This window comes from Bubalus bubalis, chromosome 23 (assembly GCF_019923935.1).
Source record: "Bubalus bubalis isolate 160015118507 breed Murrah chromosome 23, NDDB_SH_1, whole genome shotgun sequence".
Lineage (NCBI taxonomy): Eukaryota > Metazoa > Chordata > Mammalia > Artiodactyla > Bovidae > Bubalus > Bubalus bubalis.
Window position 1 is genome coordinate 21,432,822 of NC_059179.1, and position 21,173 is coordinate 21,453,994.

A 21,173-nucleotide genomic window follows, 5' to 3' on the forward strand; every position below is an offset into this window, starting at 1 on the left:
CGTGTATGGGAAGATGCAAGAGCCTGGACTCCCTGAAATCATTCCTTTGACATGCACTTCAGCTATGTGGGGCCAGTATTCCGTGTTTTGACATCCTGAGTTTCCTCAGGGTTACCATAGGGAGTGGCTGCAGTCTGATGGCTGCTAGATAGCAGGTATTCTTGCATTCCTGAGTTTTCTCAGGACTCACCAGCTCCTGTTGGAGGGCTGCAATTGCTGATAGCTACAACATCGTTTGTTTACTGATATGGCAGGCAATAATGGCACCCTACTCCAGTACTCTTGCCTGGAAAATCCCATGGATGGAGGAGCCTGGTAGGCTGCAGTCCATGGGGTCGCTAAGAGTCAGACACGACTGAGCGACTTCACTTTCACTTTTCACTTTCATACATTGGAGAAGGAAATGGCAGCCCACTCCAGTGTTCTTGCCTGGAGAATCCCAGGGAAGGGGGAGCCTGGTGGGCTGCCATCTATGGGGTCGCACAGAGTCAGACATGACTGAAGTGACTTAGCAGTAGCAGTAGCAGTATTCCATTTCTCAGGTTCAAGAATCAAAAGTGAACAATATTTTCCTGGAGTTCCCATCAGAGATAGCCTTTCACAGAAATCTCAAGAAGCTGTATCAGGGACAGAGGACAGGGAAAAGGCTATGGACAGTGGAACAGAGAAAGAAGTCAAAAAAAAAGAAAGTTCCAGCTCAAGATGGCAAAGTATAAGGACATATCTCCTCCTGTGAGAACACCAAAATTGCAACTAGTTGTTGAACAACCATTAACAGGAGGACATTGGAATCCACCAAAAAAAGATACTGCACGTCCAAAGACAAAGAAGAAGTCACAATGAGAAGCTATGAGGGGAGCAATTATGATAAAATCAAATCCTATACCTGACACCACCCTCATGGTAGAAAGTGAAGATGAAATAAAAAGCTTCTTGATGAAAATGAAAGAGGAGAGTGAAAAAACTGGCTTAAAACTCAACATTCAAAAAATGAAGATCATGGCATCTGGTCCCATAACTTCATGGCAAATAGATGGGGAAACAATGGAAACAGTGACAGATTTTATTTTCTTGGGCTCCAAAATCACTGCAGACAGCGACTGTAGCCATGAAATTAAAAGACACTTGCTCCTTGGAAGAAAAGCTATGACCAACCTAGACAGCATATTAAAAATCAGAGATATTACTTTGTCAACAAACGTCCATATAGTCAAAGGTAAGTTCTTTCAGGAGTTATGTATGGATGTTAGAGTTGGACCATAAAGAAAGCTGAGTGCCAAAGATATGATGCTTTTGAACTGTGGTGTTAGAGAAGACTCTTGAGGGTCCGTTGGACAGCAAGGAGATCAAACCAGTCAATCATAAAGGAAATCTACCCTGAATATTCATTGGAAGGACTGATACTGAAGCTGAAGCTCTAGTACTTTGGTCACCTGATGAGAAGAACTGACTCCTTAGTAAAGATCCTGATGCTGGGAAAGATTGAAGGCAGAGGGAGAAGGGGATGACAGAGGATGAGACGGTTGGATGTCATCACCAACACGATGCACATGAGTTTGAGCAAGCTCTGGGAGTGGTGATGGACAGGGAGACCTAGCATGCTGCAGTCCATAAGGCTGGAAAGAATCGGGCATGACCAAGCAACTTAACTGATATCTGCTGGGTGGGCAACCCACAACTGGAGAATGATAATACCCAAGAAATTCTCCCACCGTTCTGAATATTCTGAGCCCCACGTCAGGCTTCTCATCCTGGGGATCCAGCAAAAGGACTGGGAATCCCCAGAATATCTGACTTTGAAGGCCAGCGGGATTTGATTACAGGATTTCCACAGGAGTAGGGGACCCACGTCCGAGGTCAGGGGTGGCGGCTGAGAGGAGCTACCCTGCGTTCGAGGTCAGGGATGGTGGCCGAGAGGAGCTACACCTCATCTGAGGTCAGGGGCGGCGGCCGGGAGGACCAACCCCACACCCGAGGCCAGCGGCAGTGGCCAGGAGGGCCAACCCCACGTCCAGTGAGCGGTGGCTGCGCGGGCAAAAGAGGGCCTAGAGAAGCTATCCCATGTTGAAGGTCAGGAAGGGCGGCGGTGAGGAGATACCCCTTGTCCAAGGTAAGGAGCAGCGGCTGCACTTTGCTGGAGCAGCCGCGAAGAGATAACCCATGCCCAAGGTAAGAGAAACCCAAGTAAGATGGTAGGTGTTGCAAGAGGGCATCAGAGGACAGACACACTGAAACCATACTCACAGAAAACTAGTCAATCTAATCACACTAGGGCCACAGCCTTGTCTAACTCAATGAAACTAAGCCATGCCCATGGGGCAAGCCAGGATGGGCGGGTCATGGTGGAGAGATCTGACAGAATGTGGTCCACTGGAGAAGGGAATGGCAAACCACTTCAGTATTCTTGCCTTGAGAACCCCATGAACAGTATGAAACGGCAAAATGATAGGATACTGAAAGAGGAACTCCCCAGGTCAGTAGGTATCCAATATGCTACTGGAGATCAGTGGAGAAATAACTCCAGAAAGAATGAAGGGATGGAGCCAAAGCAAAAACAATACCCAGCTGTGGATGTGACTGGTGATGGAAGCAAGCTCCAATGCTGTAAAGAGCAATATTGCATAGGAACCTGGAATGTCAGGTCCATGAATCAAGGCAAATTGGAAGTGGTCAAACAAGAGATGGCAAGAGTGAATGTGGACATTCTAGGAATCAGCAAACTAAAATAGACTGCAATGGGTGAATTTAACTCAGATGACCATTATATCTACTACTGCGGGCAGGAATCCCTCAGAAGAAATGGAGTAGCCATCATGGTCAACAAAAGAGTCCAAAATGCAGTACTTGGATGCAATCTCAAAAACCACAGAATGATCTCTGTTCATTTCCAAGGCAAACCATTCAATATCACAGTAATCCAAGTCTATGCCCCAACCAGTAACACTGAAGAAGCTGAAGTGGAATGGTTAAATGAAGACCAACAAGACCTTTTAGAACTAACACCCCAAAAAAGATGTCCTTTTCATTATAGGGGACTGGAGTGCAAAAGTAGGAAGTCAAGAAACACCTGTTGCCTGAGTAACAGGCAAATTTGGCCTTGGAATACGGAATGAAGCAGGGCAAAGGCTAATAGAGTTTTGCCAAGAAAATGCACTGATCATAGCAAACACCCTCTTCCAACAACACAAGAGAAGACTCTATACATGGACATCACCACATGGTCAACACCGAAATCAGATTGATTATATTCTTTGCAGCCAAAGATGGAGAAGCTCTATACAGTCAACAAAAACAAGACCAGGAGCTGACTGTGGCTCAGATCATGAACTCCTTATTACCAAATTCAGACTGAAATTGAAGAAAGTAGGGAAAACCACTAGACCATTCAGGTATGACCTAAATCAAATCCCTTATGATTATACAGTGGAAGTGAGAAATAGATTTAAGGGCCTAGATCTGATAGATAGAGTGCCTGATGAACTACGGAATGACATTGAACATGACCTTGTACAGGAGACAGGGATCAAGACCATCCCCATGGAAAAGAAATGGAAAAAAGCAAAATGGTTGTCTGAGGAGGCCTTACAAATAGCTGTGAAAAGAAGAGAAGTGAAAAGCAAAGGAGAAAAGGAAAAATATAAGCATCTGAATGCAGAGTTCCAAAGAATAGCAAGAAGAGATAAGAAAGCCTTTCTCAGCGATCGATGCAAAGAAATAGAGGAAAACAACAGGATAGGAAAGACTAGAGATCTCTTCAAGAAAATTAGAGATACCAAGGGAACATTTCATGCAAAGATGGGCTCGATAAAGGACAGAAATGGTATGGACCTAACAGAAGCAGAAGATATTAAGAAGAGGTGGCAAGAATACAGAGAAGAACTGTACAAAAAAGATCTTCACGACCCAGATAATCACGATGGTGTGATCACTGACCTAGAGCCAGACATCCTGGAATGTGAAGTCAAGTGGGCCTTAGAAAGCATCACTACAAGCACAGCTAGTGGAGGTGATGGAATTTCAGTAGAGCTATTTCAAATCCTGAAAGATGATGCTGTGAAAGTGCTGCACTCAATACGCCAGCAAATTTGGAAAACTCAGCAGTGGCCACAGGACTGGAAAAGGTCAGTTTTCATTCCAATCTCAAAGAAAGGCAATGCCAAAGAATGCTCAAACTACCACACAATTGCATTCATCTCACATGCTAGTAAAGTAATGCTCAAAATTCTCCAAGCCAGGCTTCAGCAATATGTGAACCGTGAACTTCCAGGTGTTCAAGCTGGTTTTAGAAAAGGCAGAGGAACCAGAGATCAAGTTGCCAACATCTTCTGGATCATCAAAAAAGCAAGAGAGTTCCAGAAAAACATCTATTTCTGCTTTATTGACTATGCCAAAGCCTTTGACTGTGTGGATCACAACTGTGGAAAATTCTGAAAGAGATGGGAATACCAGGCCACCTGCCCTGCCTCTTGAGAAATCTGTATGCAGGTCAGGAAGCAACAGTTAGAACTGGACATGGAACAATAGACTGGTTCCAAATAGGAAAAGGAGTTCGTCAAGGCTGTATATTGTCACCCTGCTTATTTAACTTCTATGCAGAGTACATCATGAGAAACGCTTGGCTGGAAGAAGCACAAACCGGAATCAAGATTGCTGGGAGATATATCAATAATCTCAGATATGCAGATGACACCACCCTTATGGCAGAAAGTGAAGAGGAACTAAAAAGCCTCTTGATGAAAGTGAAAGAGGAGAGTGAAAAAGTTGGCTTAAAGCTCAACATTCAGAAAACGAAGATCATGGCATCTGGTCCCATCACTTCATGGGAAATAGATGGGGAAACAGTGGAAACAGTGTCAGACTTTATTTTGGGGGGCTCCAAAATCACTGCAGATGGTGACTGCAGCCATGAAATTAAAAGACGCTTACTCCTTGGAAGGAAAGTTATGACCAACCTAGATAGCATATTCAAAAGCAGAGATATTACTTTGCCAACAAATGTCCGTCTAGTCAAGGCCATGGTTTTTCCAGTGGTCATGTATGGATGTGAGAGTTGGACTATAAAGAAAGCTGAGCACCGAAGAATTGATGCTTTTGAAGTGTGGTGTTGGAGAAGCCTCTTGAGAGTCCCTTGGCCTGCAGGGAGATCCAACCAGTCCATCCTAAAGGAGACCAGTTGGGTTTTCTTTGGAAGGACTGATGCTGAGGCTGAAACTCCAATAATTTGGCCACCTCATGTGAAGAGCTGACTCATTGGAAAAGACCCTTATGCTGGGAGGGATTGTGGGCAGGAGGAGAAGGGGACGACAGAGGATGAGATGGCTGGATGGCATCACCGACTCAATGGACATGAGTTTGGGTGAACTCCAGGAGTTGGTGATGGACATGGAGGCCTGGCATGCTGCGATTCATGGGGTCGCAAAGAGTCGGACACAACTGAGCAACTGAACTGAACTGAAGGATTATAGAAAAACAATGTATCCTGGTTGAGAAGTTTCTCCTTCTTAAAAACCTTCTGACTAATCCTGTTATCTTAAAAGGCAAATTGTTGAAGTGGGTCTGTGTGTGTGTATTTAGTTGTGTCAGACTCTTTTAGGCCCCATGGAACCTTGAGACATTCTTTTGATTTATTGTGATAACCAATTTAAAAAGTATAACTCCTTTGCTAAAATTCGCTGGTGGGCACTCCTCATCCCCCTTCTGATGTCTATATCAGAAGCTTTCTCTGTCTCTTTTTATACTTTAATAAAACTGCTACACAAAAGCTCTTGAGTGATCAAGCCTGGTCCCTGGTCCTGAAGCTAAATCTTCTTCGGAGATCAGGAATCCGACATCGTTCACCATAAGCTCTCAGCTGTAAAGAATCGGCCTGCAATGCAGCAGATATGGGTTCAATCTCTGGGTCTGGAAGATCCCCCTGGAGAAGGAAATGGCAACCCACTTCAGTATTCTTGCCTAGGAAACCCCATGGACAGGGGAGCCTGGCGGGCTACAATCCATGGGGTCGCAAGAGCTGGAGATAACTTAGACACTAAACCACCACCACCACCGTTTCTTATGTGCCTAGAAAATGGCTCAAATGATACACACCAAACGGTTAATAGTGGTTAGTAACAGTGGCTTTATTGGACTTTTTAAAACAAGGACTGTGTATTAGTTGACATTTCAATAAAGATGTTCCCAGAAATTTTTTTTTGGGGCGGGGGGGGTTGGAATTTTTTGTAAGGAATGAGGAAAAATACTATTTTACATTTTCCTGTTATACTTGTCCTTTCAGACTCGGAGTACAGCAAAGCTCTTGTGTTTCTATAGTCTGAGGCCTTAGCTGGCTCTGGCTACCTCCTCCAACCCCTGCCTCCTCCAGGCTGAAAGCCAATGATGTTAAAACAAACAAGCCAGCAAACAGCAATGACTTTAGGCCTCTCTGGCATTGACTCTGGGTCTCCTCAGATGCAAACGCTTGCCTGCCTCTGGGAGCTGTGAACGTTCCCAGGTTGCTCTGACCATTTCGCCCCCCACATCTTGCCATGGTCCAGAGCACCTGTTCACCACTGTATTCATCACACCATGACACTGTTGCTTTACATTTCTACCATCTTTCCTCCTTGAGGGCAGAGGATGAATCTCTGTATTTCAAACCCTTTTACAGTTGGCCTAGGGCCTGACGTAGCAAAAGGTGAAAGTCAGTCATTCAGTCATGTCTGACTCTTTGAGATCCCATGGACTGTAGCTTGCCCAGTTCCTCTGTCCATGGAATTCTCCAGGCAAGAATACTGGAGTAGGTTGCTATTTCGTTCTCCAGGGGATCTTCCCCACCCAGGGATTGAACCCAGGTCTCAATTCTTTACCAGTTGAGCCACTAGGGAAGCCAGGACTTCATATATGTTTGAATGAATCAATGTGTGAATACCCAGGCTCTTGCCCTTCATCTGAACTTTTTCCTAATAAGCTCTCTTTGTCTCATTTGTCCTTTTCCTCAATGTTGTGAAATAATTTGGTTTGACTAGCTCAGACTCATCCTCTATGTCAGTGGTTCACAAACATTTTGTTCTCAAGAACCCCTGAAAGGGTCTCAGGATATATCCAGGTGTCCTTAGAGCACACCTTTGAGAACCACTGCCCTTTGCCTATTTCTGTGACTAGCCTCCACCCAGACTTGAGAATCTGCCTCAACTTAAAACCCTAGACTTTCTCCTGCCACCATCCCACACTGTAAAGAGATCATTATCAGTATTATTATAATCCCTTATCTACATACCGTATTACATACTTTACAAAGACCTTTCCCCTGCAACGTCTCCATATAGCTGGTCAGACATGGTGTGATTATTCCACCTTATCCACGAGCAGTTTCCTATGAATCATGAGGTTCAGAGTTATTTGACTAGCTCAGGTCATTTAGCTGGCAAGAGGCAGAGTCAGCACTGAGACTCATGCCTTATAAATATGAACTATGTGTTCTTTCTCTAGCCATTTACACTGGCACTGCCCCAGATTTCATCAGCTGGTGGTGCCTGCACTTCTGCACTTGGCTGAAGCATGGTCATGTTGCTGTTGTTGTTTAGCTGTTAAGTCATGTATGACTCTTTTGCCAGGATCCTCTGTCCATGGGATTTCCTAAGCATGAATATTAGAATAGGTTGCCATTTTCTTCTCCAGGGATCTTCCCGATCCAAGGATCAAACCCGTGTCCCCTGTATTGGCAGGTGGATTCTTTACCACTGACCCACCTCGGAAGCCTCAAGCATAGTCATAGTTCTGAAAAACCCTTTCCCTGATCCTAAGATCTAGCACTTAAATGTACAGTTTGTTTCTAAAGACCAGTGACAGCCCCCCAAATTGGAGAAAACTAAATGACAAGTTATCATTCAGCACTGGACTGTAGGATATGTCCAGACCCGCTGGTCTTATAATAGTGATCCAGGCCCTGGAAATTCCAGGGCACCTGGGAATTCCGCTACAGCAAACACAGATCAAAGCCTGCTGTGCTGTGCTGTGCTTAGTCACTCAGTCATGTCTGACTCTTTGCAACTCCATGGACTGCAGCTTGCCAGGCTCCTCGGTCCATGGGGGCTCTGTAGGCAAGAATACTGGAGTGGGTAGCCATGCCCTCCTCCAGGGGATCTTTCTAATCCAGGGATCAAACCCAGGTCTCCTGCATTGTAGGTGGATTCTTTACTCCCTGAGCCACTAGGGAAGCCCCAAAGCCTGCTGGTAGGGCCTAAATCTCTATCATTTAGGTTTAATTGGCTCAGATCATCTCACTCGAGTACTGAAGGACATCTTAATCCTCTGGGTCTGGATGGGCCATGGTTAACTAAGTATGCTAGTAGAGGCATGCAGTTATTATCCCATGGTCATCTTTTCTTTTTTTTTTTTTGACTGTGCCAGGTCTTCGTTGTGACGAGCAAACTCTTAGCTGTGGCATGTGAGATCTAGTTCCCTAACCAGGGATCAAAACCTGGACCCCTGCATTGGGAGCATGGAGTCTTAGCCACTGGACCACCAGGGAAGCCCCCTCATGGCCATTCTTAATCTTTGGCAACCTCATCTGGAGGGCTAGTCTTTCTGATCCTTGCTAAGCATTATACTGGTATTTTCAAACAGATCTCAGGTTCTAGTGGGTTAAACTTTTCATTTCCATATTTTCCAAATTTATGGAAATGATGTGGAATGACAACTGATATTTATTGAAAGGCTACTATACACCAAGCACCATATTAAGTACCTTTTTTGTTTTCCACTAGTCTCACAAAGCACACATTATCCTCATTTGAAATACAAGGAAATCAAAGCCTCCATGGATTTAAATATCTTGACCTAGATCTTATCAAAGGCACATGTCTAATAACTGGTCTCACCATCATTTGAAGGAAGTCATCTTATTCCAGGTCCCATACTATCTCCATCACCACTGTGCCTTCACTAAGGTTACGATTCTATATGACCAATTATCTTCTGCCATCATTACAGCCACATGGGGGATGGGGCTCACCCAAAGATATTTCCTTAACCTCTAATATCTTTCTGTTCCTTTCTTTGTTAATTCTAGGGACACTCAGTTAAGAAAGCCATCTTCTATGAAGGTTTCTCAAAATATTAAAAATAAAATTATCATATGATCCAGTAATTTTATTTCTAGGTATTTATTCAAAGGAAATGAAATCTGTACATCCCTATGTTTACTGCAATATTATTTGCAATAACCAAGACATGGAAACACTGATGGATGAATGGATAGAGAAGGTGATGCGTGTATGTGTGTATGTAAAGAGAGAAATACTGTGTGACTTTACTTACTGGTAGAATCTTAAAAAACAAACAAAGAAACAAAAAAAAAAAAAAAAAAAACCAAAAAGAAAACCATCTCAACCTCCTGAACTCATAGATACAGAGAACAGATTGGTGGTTACCAGATGCAGGAGGTGGGCAAAATGGGTGAAAGTGGTCAAAATGTAAAGATTTCCAGTTATAAGAAGTAAGTCTTGGGCCACAGGGCTGGTGACTATATTTGAAAAGCTGCTAAGAAAGTAGATCTTAAAAGTTCTCATTATAAGAAAAAAAACTGTAATTATGTGTGCTGATAAACTAAACTTAACTACACTTACTGTGATAATCCTTTAACAATATATAAGTATATCAGATCATCATGTTATACATCTAAAACTAATACAATGGTACATTATCAATTGTATCTCAATCTAAAAAAAAAAAAAGACATATTCTTCCTAATCTCCAAGCTTACTCCAGCCTCTCCTGTTAGTGTAAGATTTCATCAGTCTACAGACAGAACCTTAAAATCCACTAAAAGAAAGCTGAGTGAACAGAGGCCGGCATTTCCTGACAACCAGTAGTGGATAAAGAGCATCCAGTTGACATTAATTGGTGTGTAGATATAAGTCGCCAAAGGCCAATGGTCTTTGCCCTCCTCCACAGCTCCATGGTGACCAGACCCAGCCTTGTCTTGGCTCAGAGCTGCTTCTATTCGAGGGGAGTGAGGGACAGTCCCAGGTGCGCCTTTGAGATAACAATGCTGTCTCCTAAAACAAACAGCCATTGTTTCTACACAAAGACCTTCAATGTCTCCTCCATCAACAAAAGGCTACAGCCATCCTGCCAAGAAGACAAAAGGCTGGAAGCCCTTTCAGAGATAGCATGATGGTGGGCCGGAAGGGGAGGGGGCAGGAAGATCATTCTTAAGCACTTTCTCTGCCCAGAAATAGGAGTGACTCTACCCATCAGGAACCAGACTGAATTATTGATCATTCCTGGACTATTCATAATGACAATCATAACAGCTTTCTAAGCTGTGGAACGGAAATAATAGTATCTACTCCTTACAGGATTGCTGTCAGGATCAAATGAGATAACAGGTGTGGAAGCTCTTTGTAAGATTTAAAGGACTGCACAACTGATATGGTTATTATGTAAAGATTGATAGTTTACCCATAATGCCTCTATCAAAAAGACAGATTTATTTTAACCAGATGAGACTCCAAATACCCTGGTGTCTAGATCCACCCAGTTCCTGATCCAAAGCATAATGGAGAAGAAATGTAGTTAGTATGGCTAACCACCCTGGTTTACTGGTGCCCATCCCAGGCCAAATTGCTGTGCAGGTGATACATGACCTAGCTGACTATTCTTTCCAGCCCCAGGAACCCACATCTTGGAAGTGAGCCCCTTGGTGGTTGGTCCCTCACCTAGGGTCTAATGTGCCAAACTTCACCCCCAATCTTCTTCCTTGCTCTTCTTAAAATGTATTTCTTATGCAATTTATACAAAAATAAACACATAATATATTAAAACATGAGAAAACTGTCCATCCTCACTAGTGACCAAAGACAAATAAATTAAGGCAAACTATACTGTTATGCCTATTTAATAATAAAAATTATAAATAAGAATATTCAATGTTATCAAAGTTGTGACAAAATTGGTATGATCTTACAATGCTAGCAATATAATACATTTATATGATTGCTTACAGAGGCAAAATAACAACACATAGCAAGCACTAAGAAGACAGTCCTGTCTTTGGCATAGTAACCTCTCTCCCTGGAAATTCCAAGGAGGTAATTCAACAAAAGTGGTGAAAAAAAGCAGCAAGTATAGATATATTTACCTATTCTTGGCAAATACTGAAATAACAGGAGAAATGTTTTAGTCAACTGAGGTGTGACTGTAGTCACTTAGAAACATGAGGAACTATGAGGCAACATAACTTCATCAGTCATATACTATGGTATATGCCTCCCTTGTGACTCAGCTGGTAAAGAATCTGCCTGCAACGCACGTGACCTGGGTTCGATCCCTGGGTTGGGAAGATCCCCTGGAGAAGGGAAAGGCTACCCACTCCAGTATTCCTGCCTGGAGAATTCCATTCTAAACCCATAGAATACACAGCACCAAGAGTGAACCATAATGTGAAGTATGGACTTTGGGTGATGACAATGTGGCAACATAACCTCATCAGTCATAACAGGTACCACCCTGGCTCTGTGTGTGTGAAAGTGAGAGGTCCTTCCACTATCTCCATAGTTTTGCCTTTTCCAGAATGCCATATAGTCAGAATCCTACAATATACAGTCTTTTCAGACTTGCTTCTTTCTTGAAAGGTACTTTTTTTACCAGCAGACTAAAAGTTCAAGTATTTGGAAATCCCCTTAGCACACAGATAAATACTATCAATGATTGTGTGAGGTTCTTTATACATTATCTCCATAAGTATTATTATCCTTGTTCTACCAACAAGGAAGTATTTAAAATCACAAAACTAGTAAGGAGAAGAGCTGGCATCTGAATCTAGTTTTTCTGACTCCAATATCCTGATCTTTCCATTATGCCATAGCTTAATGACAAATATGTGTCCTGTAGCAGCTGAACCTAGTCTCAGGAACTGATGGGGAAAAAAGCAAATTTATACAGTACATATCCAACCAGATGTCATGGCAGTTCTTAGAAGACAGCATCCTGATAGAACAATAGCCATTCTGCTTTATGCCAGATTCAATGGCTGGGACTTGCATCCCTATCCTTAGGCAGGAGAGTTTAGTCAGCACACTAACCAGCAAAATTAAAGTAGGCATAGTCTAGTGTTTCTTAACATTTTTTTGCATTGTACCCTAACCCAGGAGCCTCTTTAGACATTTTTTCCTAATCACCCTATACCCTAATTAAATTTTAATATCACATACATTTTCTACATTAGCTCATGTACTAGGGTCCTTTGGAGATCCAAAAGCTATAGAAATAGCTAAGTGGGGTTGTTTTGCCCTGAAGGCAACAATTTTCACCCCTTTGGGGGCTACACCATCCCCACTGAGAATATTTAGTCTAGTTGCAGATGGCCAGAGCTCAGGGAGGCTGAGTGAAGAAGCGAAGATGCTAGAAAGGTGAGGTCAGGACCCTGGAGAGCACCAAAGAAGCCCTACTGAGACCTTGTCAAAGGCTCTATGTTACCTGAAAATTAGCCTGAAGCAAGGAAGGGGCTGTGAGAGGAGGGGGCCTAGGAAACTAGTATTAGTGATATTTTATTGCATGTTGTAGGAATCATCAGAATATGAAGACCTCCAAATTCTCTTTCAAAAGAAAGTTCTTGAGGGAGCTGGCAGTCTGTACTTTACAGGGTCCTCAGGATAATATTCCAATTACTTATTATACTTTATAAAGCCCTTCACAACACCCTCTGCTTAAATGGCTGGCCTTGTCTTCCTTTACCACTTTGTTCTTCAAATCCCTGCTCCAGCCACACTGATGCACTCTCACTAAACTGTGCCCTCTGTCATTTCTGGGGCTTGGCACACATTATTCCCTTTTCCCAGAAACTTTCTCATCTTCACCTTTCAGGGAGCAGAATTCGCCTCCTCATTCAGGTTTTAGTTCAGACATTACTTCCTCTGCCTGTCCTCATACATCCCTCAGTTCTGGAGTAACAGCATCACAGAACTCTGAACTGGTTGGATTAACTATGGAGTATTTTGTCCATTAGGGGTATCATGTAGATCAGACCTGGAGAAAAGCAATCAGGATGGTGAGCATTATGGAATATATATGCTAGGCATGGAGGTAATGACTCCGTGGATCTTACTTCATGTATCTCATGTAATAATCCTATTGGATTGGGTAGGTATAGAAGAGAAAACGAAAACTCATAGAAGTTAAGCTACTTACTCAAGGTCCCTCACCTGGTAAATGGTAGAACATGGTGTTTGAACCCAAGTCGGTGTAAATTCAGAGCCCATGCCTTCAGTCGCTGTGTAATACCACTTCCGGAAACCATTTTATAATGACTGGCTTAGTGGGAAATTAGCAGGTATCTAATCCAGAGAACAGATCACCACATTCATTCACACAGCTAAAGAATTGTCACTTTGGAGAGTAACAGGGAAGTAGATGGCTCAATAGAAGGAAGTTCTCAAAAAGGAGAAGGTTGAGCCCCTGAAAGGCCCAAGGATCAGTCATCTCTGCGTATCTCAGTTCAAGGTCTGGTCCAAGGTCTGGTACAGAAGGGGGAGCTCCATGGATGGAAGGAAATAGGGCGGCCTCATGAAACAGTGAGACTTTCACGGATGCTCCACAGGTTGTAGTCACCTGACAGAGCACCACAGGGAGGATCAAGGAGAAAGGATTTCTATCTCTTTGAACTAGATGACCTGTAAAGCTCCTGGCCACTCAAAGTTTCTGTGATCATTGGATTGAGTCTATGACTCAGACTTTGGCAAGTTACAGACCACCTAGTATTCGGCGGTGTGTTGGGATCTCAAAAAGTGGAGAATGTGAGCGGATGGACTACTGGGCTCTGAGAACTGTAGCTTCCCACCCAGAAGCCAGAATGGTTCACTCTAACTCTGGGGATCCAGAAACCTCCCGATCTTGCTCTGGAAATAGAGACATTCTAGTCATTTGTAAAGAAAGGCTCTGCCTGCATGTTACAGCTGCTGTCATAGGATCTGAAAACAGAGAGAAACACTCCTTCCTGGCAGATGGTTGAGACAAAAAGACAGTATGTCAACAAATGAATTTCTGACAGTCATTTGCTGAGAGGAATAAAATGGGTCCCACAAAACATACCCTGGGTTGACTGTTGCTCCCCACATGCTCTGTCTCCTTTCACTCCATGCTGATGGCCTATGGCAAACACAGAGCTACCCTCCTCTCCCCAAAGAATGAGTCCCAACCGAGTACAACCAAAACAAGTGCTCAGCTTTCTTAGAGGGCTCACAAACATGATGACATTTTTAACCAAAATTATATTATCAGATCTTCAGATTCTACTTGCAGAATATTTATGCAACCTAGAAAGAGCAGAGACTTCTGTGAGGTATGTGCTGTGCTGTGCTTAGTTGCTCAGTCATGTGGGACTCTTTGCCTCCCTGTGGACTGTAGCCCACCAGGCTTCTCTACCCATAGGGATTCTCCAAGTAAGAATACTAGACTGAGTTGCCATACCCTCCTCCAGGAGATCTTCCCAACCCAGGCATCAAATCCAGGTCTCCTGCATTGCAGGGAGATTTTTTTTTTACCATCTGAGCCACCAGGGAAGCCCAAGAATACTGAAGTGGGTAACCTAACCTTTCTCCAGGGGATCTTCCTGACCCAGAAATTGAACTGGGGTCTCCTGCATTGCAAGTGGATTCTTTAAGCTGAGCTACCAGGGAAGCCCTCTGTGAGGTACAAAGTCATCTAGTAATGGAGGCACCTTAGCTGTATGATCTAAGCTGCAGCTTCAAGTCAACACACACGTACCCACACAACTCTATCAAACTAACCAAAATGCACTTGTGCGAGAACTTAAAGCAGCAATGAACTAAGTACAAAGCACACTTACCTATAGGCCTTATAGCATCTGTTCAATCCATCTTTATCACTAACTCCAGTCTTCCGTGACTCACTGATCTAGCTTTTCACTTGCTTCTCTCAAGGGACAGACCAAACCTTCCCAGCTTATATCTATAGATAGAGTTTCAGATAAGCTTCCCTCCATACCTGTGGCATGGTGCTCTCTCACATGGGAGAATCTTAGCTGCACTGATTACAACACCATTTGCACCTTTAACCCTTTTATTAGGGAGGTGAGTTCTAAGGCATGCCTGAATCTTTTTCTTCCTGCCTCCAAAGAAATGTAGATCAAACCTAGTCTATGATAACTATGTGAAACCCACTAAACTATTTTTTTCTGAACAGAAGACTGTCACCCACTCCTTATAGAAGTTAAAAACTTCCACCTACTAACAGAGAACAGTGGTTGCTAAGTCAGTATCAAGAACTTGAACTTAAAAAGTGGATCCCCCTAAAAATGAAACAAACAAACAAAAAAGTGGATTCCCCCTTGTAACTTTCGACAAAGCAATTTGTATGAAGTTTTCCCACAGTCTGCCTTTTTCTCCTGAACTCAGTGACATGTTCTTTTTAATTAAAAGGCCTGAAGCTGGAAAAGTATAAAATAGAATGTTATTATTGATATAAAGATCCTAGGACACGGTCTGCTCACACAAGTGGTGGAGGCTGTCCCCCACAGACGCTGCCCACAGAGGTGTGTACACAGTTGCTGTACACACAGGTGCTGATCACACACAGATGTACACAGAGACAAACGTTACTCACAGAGACAGATGTCCACCAGGAACACGACGTATACCAAAAGCTCCCGCAGGGTGGTCTTGACATACAGCTCCCGGTTCTCAGCTGTGTTCTCAGTCAAGGTCGTTCCCCAAAGTCCTAAAGGGAGGGAGATGTCCAGAATTCCCACAGCAGGGTTCCTTCCAGTTACCCCACAAACTAGTCCCTGGAATTTATGCTTGTTTCCACCCCAGCCCCTTTTCCCATCACCTTACCTCAGGTGGGGCAGGCTAGGGTATCATCACATCCATGTCTTCCCTCAAACTAGCTCCCACATATGCTTCTCGGTCCCCAAGAGATGACCGTGCCAGGCTTTCCCTCTGAGAGACCACCACACTAGCCTCTGTACTCTGGGGCATTCAGATCTGATACAGACAGTTCACAAACCCCATCCCCTTCCCAAAGCCTCAGCTGGCCCCTTCTCCCGACCCCAGTATCTCAGGAGGTGCCTCCTCCCACCAGGCACCTCTGATGCCGCGACAGATGTGAAAGCAGCAGCTGGACACCAGGGTCCTGTGTGCCTTCTCCTGGGGTCCATCTTCGGGCTGCTTGGGTTGGGGTTGAGGCAGCACTGCACTGGAGATGGTGCAGATCTTGAGGGTCCCCCGAGGGGAGGGGGCGCCGCTATAGGTGGGGTTGTCCCAGGCCCCACTCCCCAGCTCTTGTAGCTCCTGCTCCTCGGGGCTTCCCACAGCATTCATGGGGGATGAGGCAGGGGACCTGGCACCTCAGGTACCCACTCTCACCTGGAAAAAGAGAGAACAAAGACACAGGTTAGCCTAGCCAGCAGAGGGCAAAGGGAAGGGAATGTGAGAGCAGCTGGTCTCCTGCAGCCTCTGCCTCCAGCCTTTTGTAGGGGGAGTCTGTGCCCGCTGCGGGGAGGGAGCAGAGGAGGTGGAGGGTGAGGAATGACCGTCAGTGCTGTGTCAGGGGCTCTCTCTCCCCTCAGCAACTGCAGGGGACAAGAAGAAAGAGGGTGGTGGGGAGCTGGGAGGCAGGGGTTTGATGGGGGAATAGGAAGGTGTGGAGACTGGGTTTGGAAGGAAGGTGGGGCAAGAGAGGTGAACTCTGTGGGGAGAGCAGGGCTGCTTGCAGATGGGGCCTGGGAGAGATGCTTCCCCACCTGGTAGAAGAGGTAATGAAAAAGCAGTAGGTGGGGCTGGGAGCAGAGGGAGGCTTTGGAACTTCACTGCAGGTCTGAACTCATTTACACTAAAAGCTCCTGAAAAGGCCACCATGGATCGGGGTGGGGACCCAGGCCAGGTACAGGGACTGAAAAGTGCTGGCTCCCTCCAGGCCCAGTCAATGGAATCTGAGGCTCTGTTATGGTCTCGCCTGGAGCTGAGCCCTGGTGGGGTGAAGAAGGGGGGCTCTCCTCCCTCATTCCACCCTCAGAGCTGGGGGAAAGGATCGTGAGAGGAGGTCCCCCTGTTTCAGACACTTATGTGACAGGGTCTCTGACCGCAGATGAGGAGGGGGAACGCCTGCAGAGGTCCAGATCACCTGCATCCTTTTTTCTGAGGTCTGTCCTCTTAGATGGTCCACACTCTAGCTTACAGCTGAGCTATACTGCCAGAAAGGTCTTCCTGCAGGGTGCAAAGCTGTTTAGGGAAGAGGCTAAACACTGATTGGGAAGACGGACCAGAGAGCAAAGGGCAAGGGCTGTGTGACCTGGGACTCCTTAAGGGGAGTGTACATCTGGACCCAGCTCAGCTGACAAGCTTATCTTCAGTTCAGTTCAGTTCAGTTCAGTCGCTCAGTCGTGTCCGACTCTTTGTGACCCCATGAATCGCAGCATGCCAGGCCTCCCTGTCCATCACCAACTCCCAGAGTTCACCCAGACTCACCTCCATCGAGTCAGTGATGCCATCCAGCCATCTCATCCTCTGTCGTCCCCTTTTCCTCTTGCCCCCAATCCCTCCCAGCATCAGAGTCTTTTCTAATGAGTCAACTCTTCACATGAGGTGGCCAAAGTACTGGAGTTTCAGCTTTAGCATCATTCCTTCCAAAGAAATCCCAGGGCTGATCTCCTTCAGAATGGATTGGTTGGATCTCCTTGCAGTCCAAGGGACTCTCAAGAGTCTTCTCCAACATCACAGTTCAAAAGCATCAATTCTTCAGCGCTCAGCCTTCTTCACGGTCCAACTCTCACATCCATACATGACCACTGGAAAAACCGTAGCCTTGACTAGACAAATCTTTGTTGGCAAAGTACTGTCTCTGCTTTTGAATATGCTATCTAGGGGGAGGAGCCAAGATGGCGGAGGAGTAGGATGGGGAGAACACTTTCTCCCCCACAAATTCATCAAAAGAGCATTTAAACGTCGAGTAAAGTCCACAAAACAACTTCTGAATGCCGGCAGAGGACATCAGGCACCCAGAAAAGCAACCCAAGTCTTCGAAAGGAGGTAGGAAAAAATATAAAAGACAAAAAAAGAGACAAAAGAGGGAGGGACGGAGTTCCGTCCCAGGAAGGGAGTCTTAAAAAGAGAGACGTTTCCAAACACCAGGAAACCTTCTCACTGCCGAATCTGTGCCGAGCTTTGGAAGCACAGAGGGCAACATAACAGGTAGAAAAAAATAAATAAACAATTAAAAATTGCAGATTGCGAGCCCTACAGTAACTCCCCCAGTGGAGAAGCAGCGCAGACGCCTGCACACGCCATTAGCAAGCGGGGCCTGGGCAGGGAAGCAGGGCGCGGGCTGCGTCGCTTAGAGTAAGAATCTGGCCCGAATGTCCTGAGCACTATCTGAGAGAAATAATTTGGGCTAGCAAACCAGACTGTGGGATATCTACCACACGAAAAGCCAGCCCTAACCTAAGACACCGTCGGGCCTGCGCATGGAACAAAGGACTGAACAGAGATAGCCGGCTGCAGACCTTCCCCCTCCGGTGACAGGCAGCCAGAGCCAGAAGTTGGCAATCGCAGCCCCAGAGAGACATTATCTGTAAAACTGTAAGCAGGCTTCTTTGCTAACTAAAACTTCTTGGGGGTCTGGATGGTCAACATCTGCCTGAGAAGGTGCGCCGGTTTTACACCCAGATAACCGAGTGGCAGGGAGGCGATAAGTCGCAGCAATGGCACTGACCAAACACCTCATCACCTGAGCTGCTCGGACCTGGGAAGAGCACAAAACGCAGGCCCAACTGATACTGCGCCTCTGAGGACTACCCGAGTGCCTGAACTTGAGCGGCTTGGACCTGGGAGGTGCATGCAGCCCAGGGCCGGAGCCCGAGCAGTGTGGGCAGGGCGGCTACACGCGCCGTGAGCAGGGGCAGACCCAGTGTGGCTGAGGCACTGCGAGCGCACGCCAGTGTTATTTGTTTGCAGCATCCCTCCCACCCTCCCCACAGCGCGACTGAACAAGTGAGCCTAAAAAAAAAAAAAAAGTGTCCTCCACCATCCCCTTTGTGTCAGGGCAGAAACCAGACACTGAAAGAGACCAGCAAACAGAAGAAGCTATAACAGAGGGAAACGCCTTGGAAGCTACAGGCCATAGATTAAAACCCTGTGGTTACTACGGACTACATAGGAAGGGGCCTATAGATCTTGAGAAATATAAGTCGAACCAAGGAACTAGCCAAAAATGAACTGAACCCACAATACTCACAACAAAACCAGAGAAAGTCCTAGATATATTTTTACTATTTTTATGCTCATTCTTTCTTTTCTTTTTTTTTTAATTTTTTTAAAAAATTTTAAGTCCTCTATTGTTCCTTTAATTTTCACTTTTATAACCTATTACTTTGCAAAAAAAAAAAAGACCCTATTTTTTTCTTCTTCAGCAAACTTCATATATATATTTTTTATAATTTTTTGAGCTTTTTTTTGTGTTTTTTTTGTTTTTCTTTCTTCTTTTCTTTAACATTGTATTTTTGAAATTCCAAACTCTACTCTGGATTTTTAATTTTAGCTTTTTGGTATATGTTATCAATTTTGTACCTATAGTTTTTTTATATAATTTCTGTGACTTTTTTTTTTTCTTCTCTGTTTCTTTCTCTTCTTCTTTAATATAATATTGTATATCTGAAATTCCAAACTCTACTCTAGATTTTTAATTTATGCTTTTTGGTATTTGATATCAATTTTGTACCTGTATTTTCTTTCTAATTTTTGCGACATTGTTTGTTTTTGTTTGTTTGTTTGTTTTCTCTCTTTATTTTTCTTCTTCTTTTTTTTAACATTGTATTTTTGAAATTCCAAACTCTACTCTAGATTTGTAACTTTTGCTTTTTGGTATTAGTTATCAATTTTGTACGTATATTTTCTTTATAATTTTCGCGACCTTTTTTGTTTTTGTTCATTTTTTCTCTCTTTCTTTTCCTTCTTCTTTTCATTAACATCGCATTTTTGAAATTCCAAACTCTACTCTAGATTGTTAATTTTTGCTTTTATGTATTTGTTACCAATTTTGTACCTTTAAGAACCCAATCTTCAGGACCCATTTTTCACTAGGGAGCGAGATTACTGGCTTGACTGCTTTCTCTCCCTTTGGACTCTCCTTTTTCTCCACCAGGTCGCCTGTGTCTCCTCCCTAACCCCTCTCTACTCTACCCAACTCTGTGAATTTCTGTGTGTTCCAGACGGTGGAGAACACTTAGGGAACTGATTACTGGCTGGATCTGTCTCCCTCCTTTTCATTCCCCCCTTTTATCCTTCTGGCCACCTCTGTCTCCTTCCTCCTCCTTCTCTTCTCTGTATAACTCCGTGAACATCTCTGAGTGGTCCAGTTGTGGAGTGCACATAAGGAAGTGATTACTGGCTAGCCCACTCTCTCCACTATTGATTCCACCTCATCTCATTTGGGTCACCTCTAACTCCCTCCTCCCTCTTCTCTTCTCCATGTAACGCTGTGAACCTCTCTGAGTGACCCTCACGGTAGAGAAACTTTTCATCTTTAACGTAGATGTTTTATCAATGGTGCTGTATAGAAGGAGAAGTTTTGAAACTACTGTAAAAATAAGACCGATAACTGGAAGCAGGAGGCTTAAGTCCAAACCCTGACCCCAGGGAACTCCTGACTCCAAGGAACATTAATTGGCAGGAGCTCATCAAACGCCTCCATACCGACACTGAAACCAAGCACCACACAAGGGCCAACAAGTTCCAGGGCAAGACATACCAAGCAAATTCTCCTGCAACAAAGGAACACAGCCCTGAGCTTCAAGATACAGGCTGCCCAAAGTCACCCCAAAACCATAGACATCTCATAACTCATTACTGGACATTTCATTGCACTCCAGAGAGAAGAAATACAGCTCCACCCACCAGAACACCGACACAAGCTTCCCTAACCAGGAAACCTTGACAAGCCACCTGTACAAACCCACACACAGCAAGGAAACGCCACAATAAAGAGAACTCCACAAACTGCCAGAATACAGAAAGGACACCCCAAACTCAGCAATTTAAACAAGATGAAGAGACAGAGGAATAGCCAGCAGATAAAGGAACAGGATAAATGCCCACCAAACCAAACCAAAGAGGAAGAGATAGGGAATCTACCTGATAAAGAATCCGAATAATGATAGTGAAATTGATCCAAAATCTTGA

At 44.5% G+C, this 21,173-nt stretch overlaps 1 protein-coding gene across 6 annotated transcripts in view; it reads right to left on the reverse strand.

The window, feature by feature from the left end:
- PKD2L1 (polycystin 2 like 1, transient receptor potential cation channel) overlaps positions 1-21,173 on the reverse strand; it is a 74,472-nt gene that overhangs the window by 26,133 nt on the left and 27,166 nt on the right. For all 6 annotated transcript variants that reach the window (XM_044935330.2, XM_044935329.2, XM_044935327.2 and 3 more), the window contains 2 exons: positions 16,085-16,364; positions 15,604-15,717 (listed from right to left, as the gene is read on the reverse strand). In XM_044935330.2, the coding sequence (XP_044791265.2) occupies positions 15,604-15,717; positions 16,085-16,319 (349 nt within the window). In that variant the 5' untranslated portion in view covers positions 16,320-16,364. The remainder of the gene's footprint in view (positions 1-15,603; positions 15,718-16,084; positions 16,365-21,173) is intronic.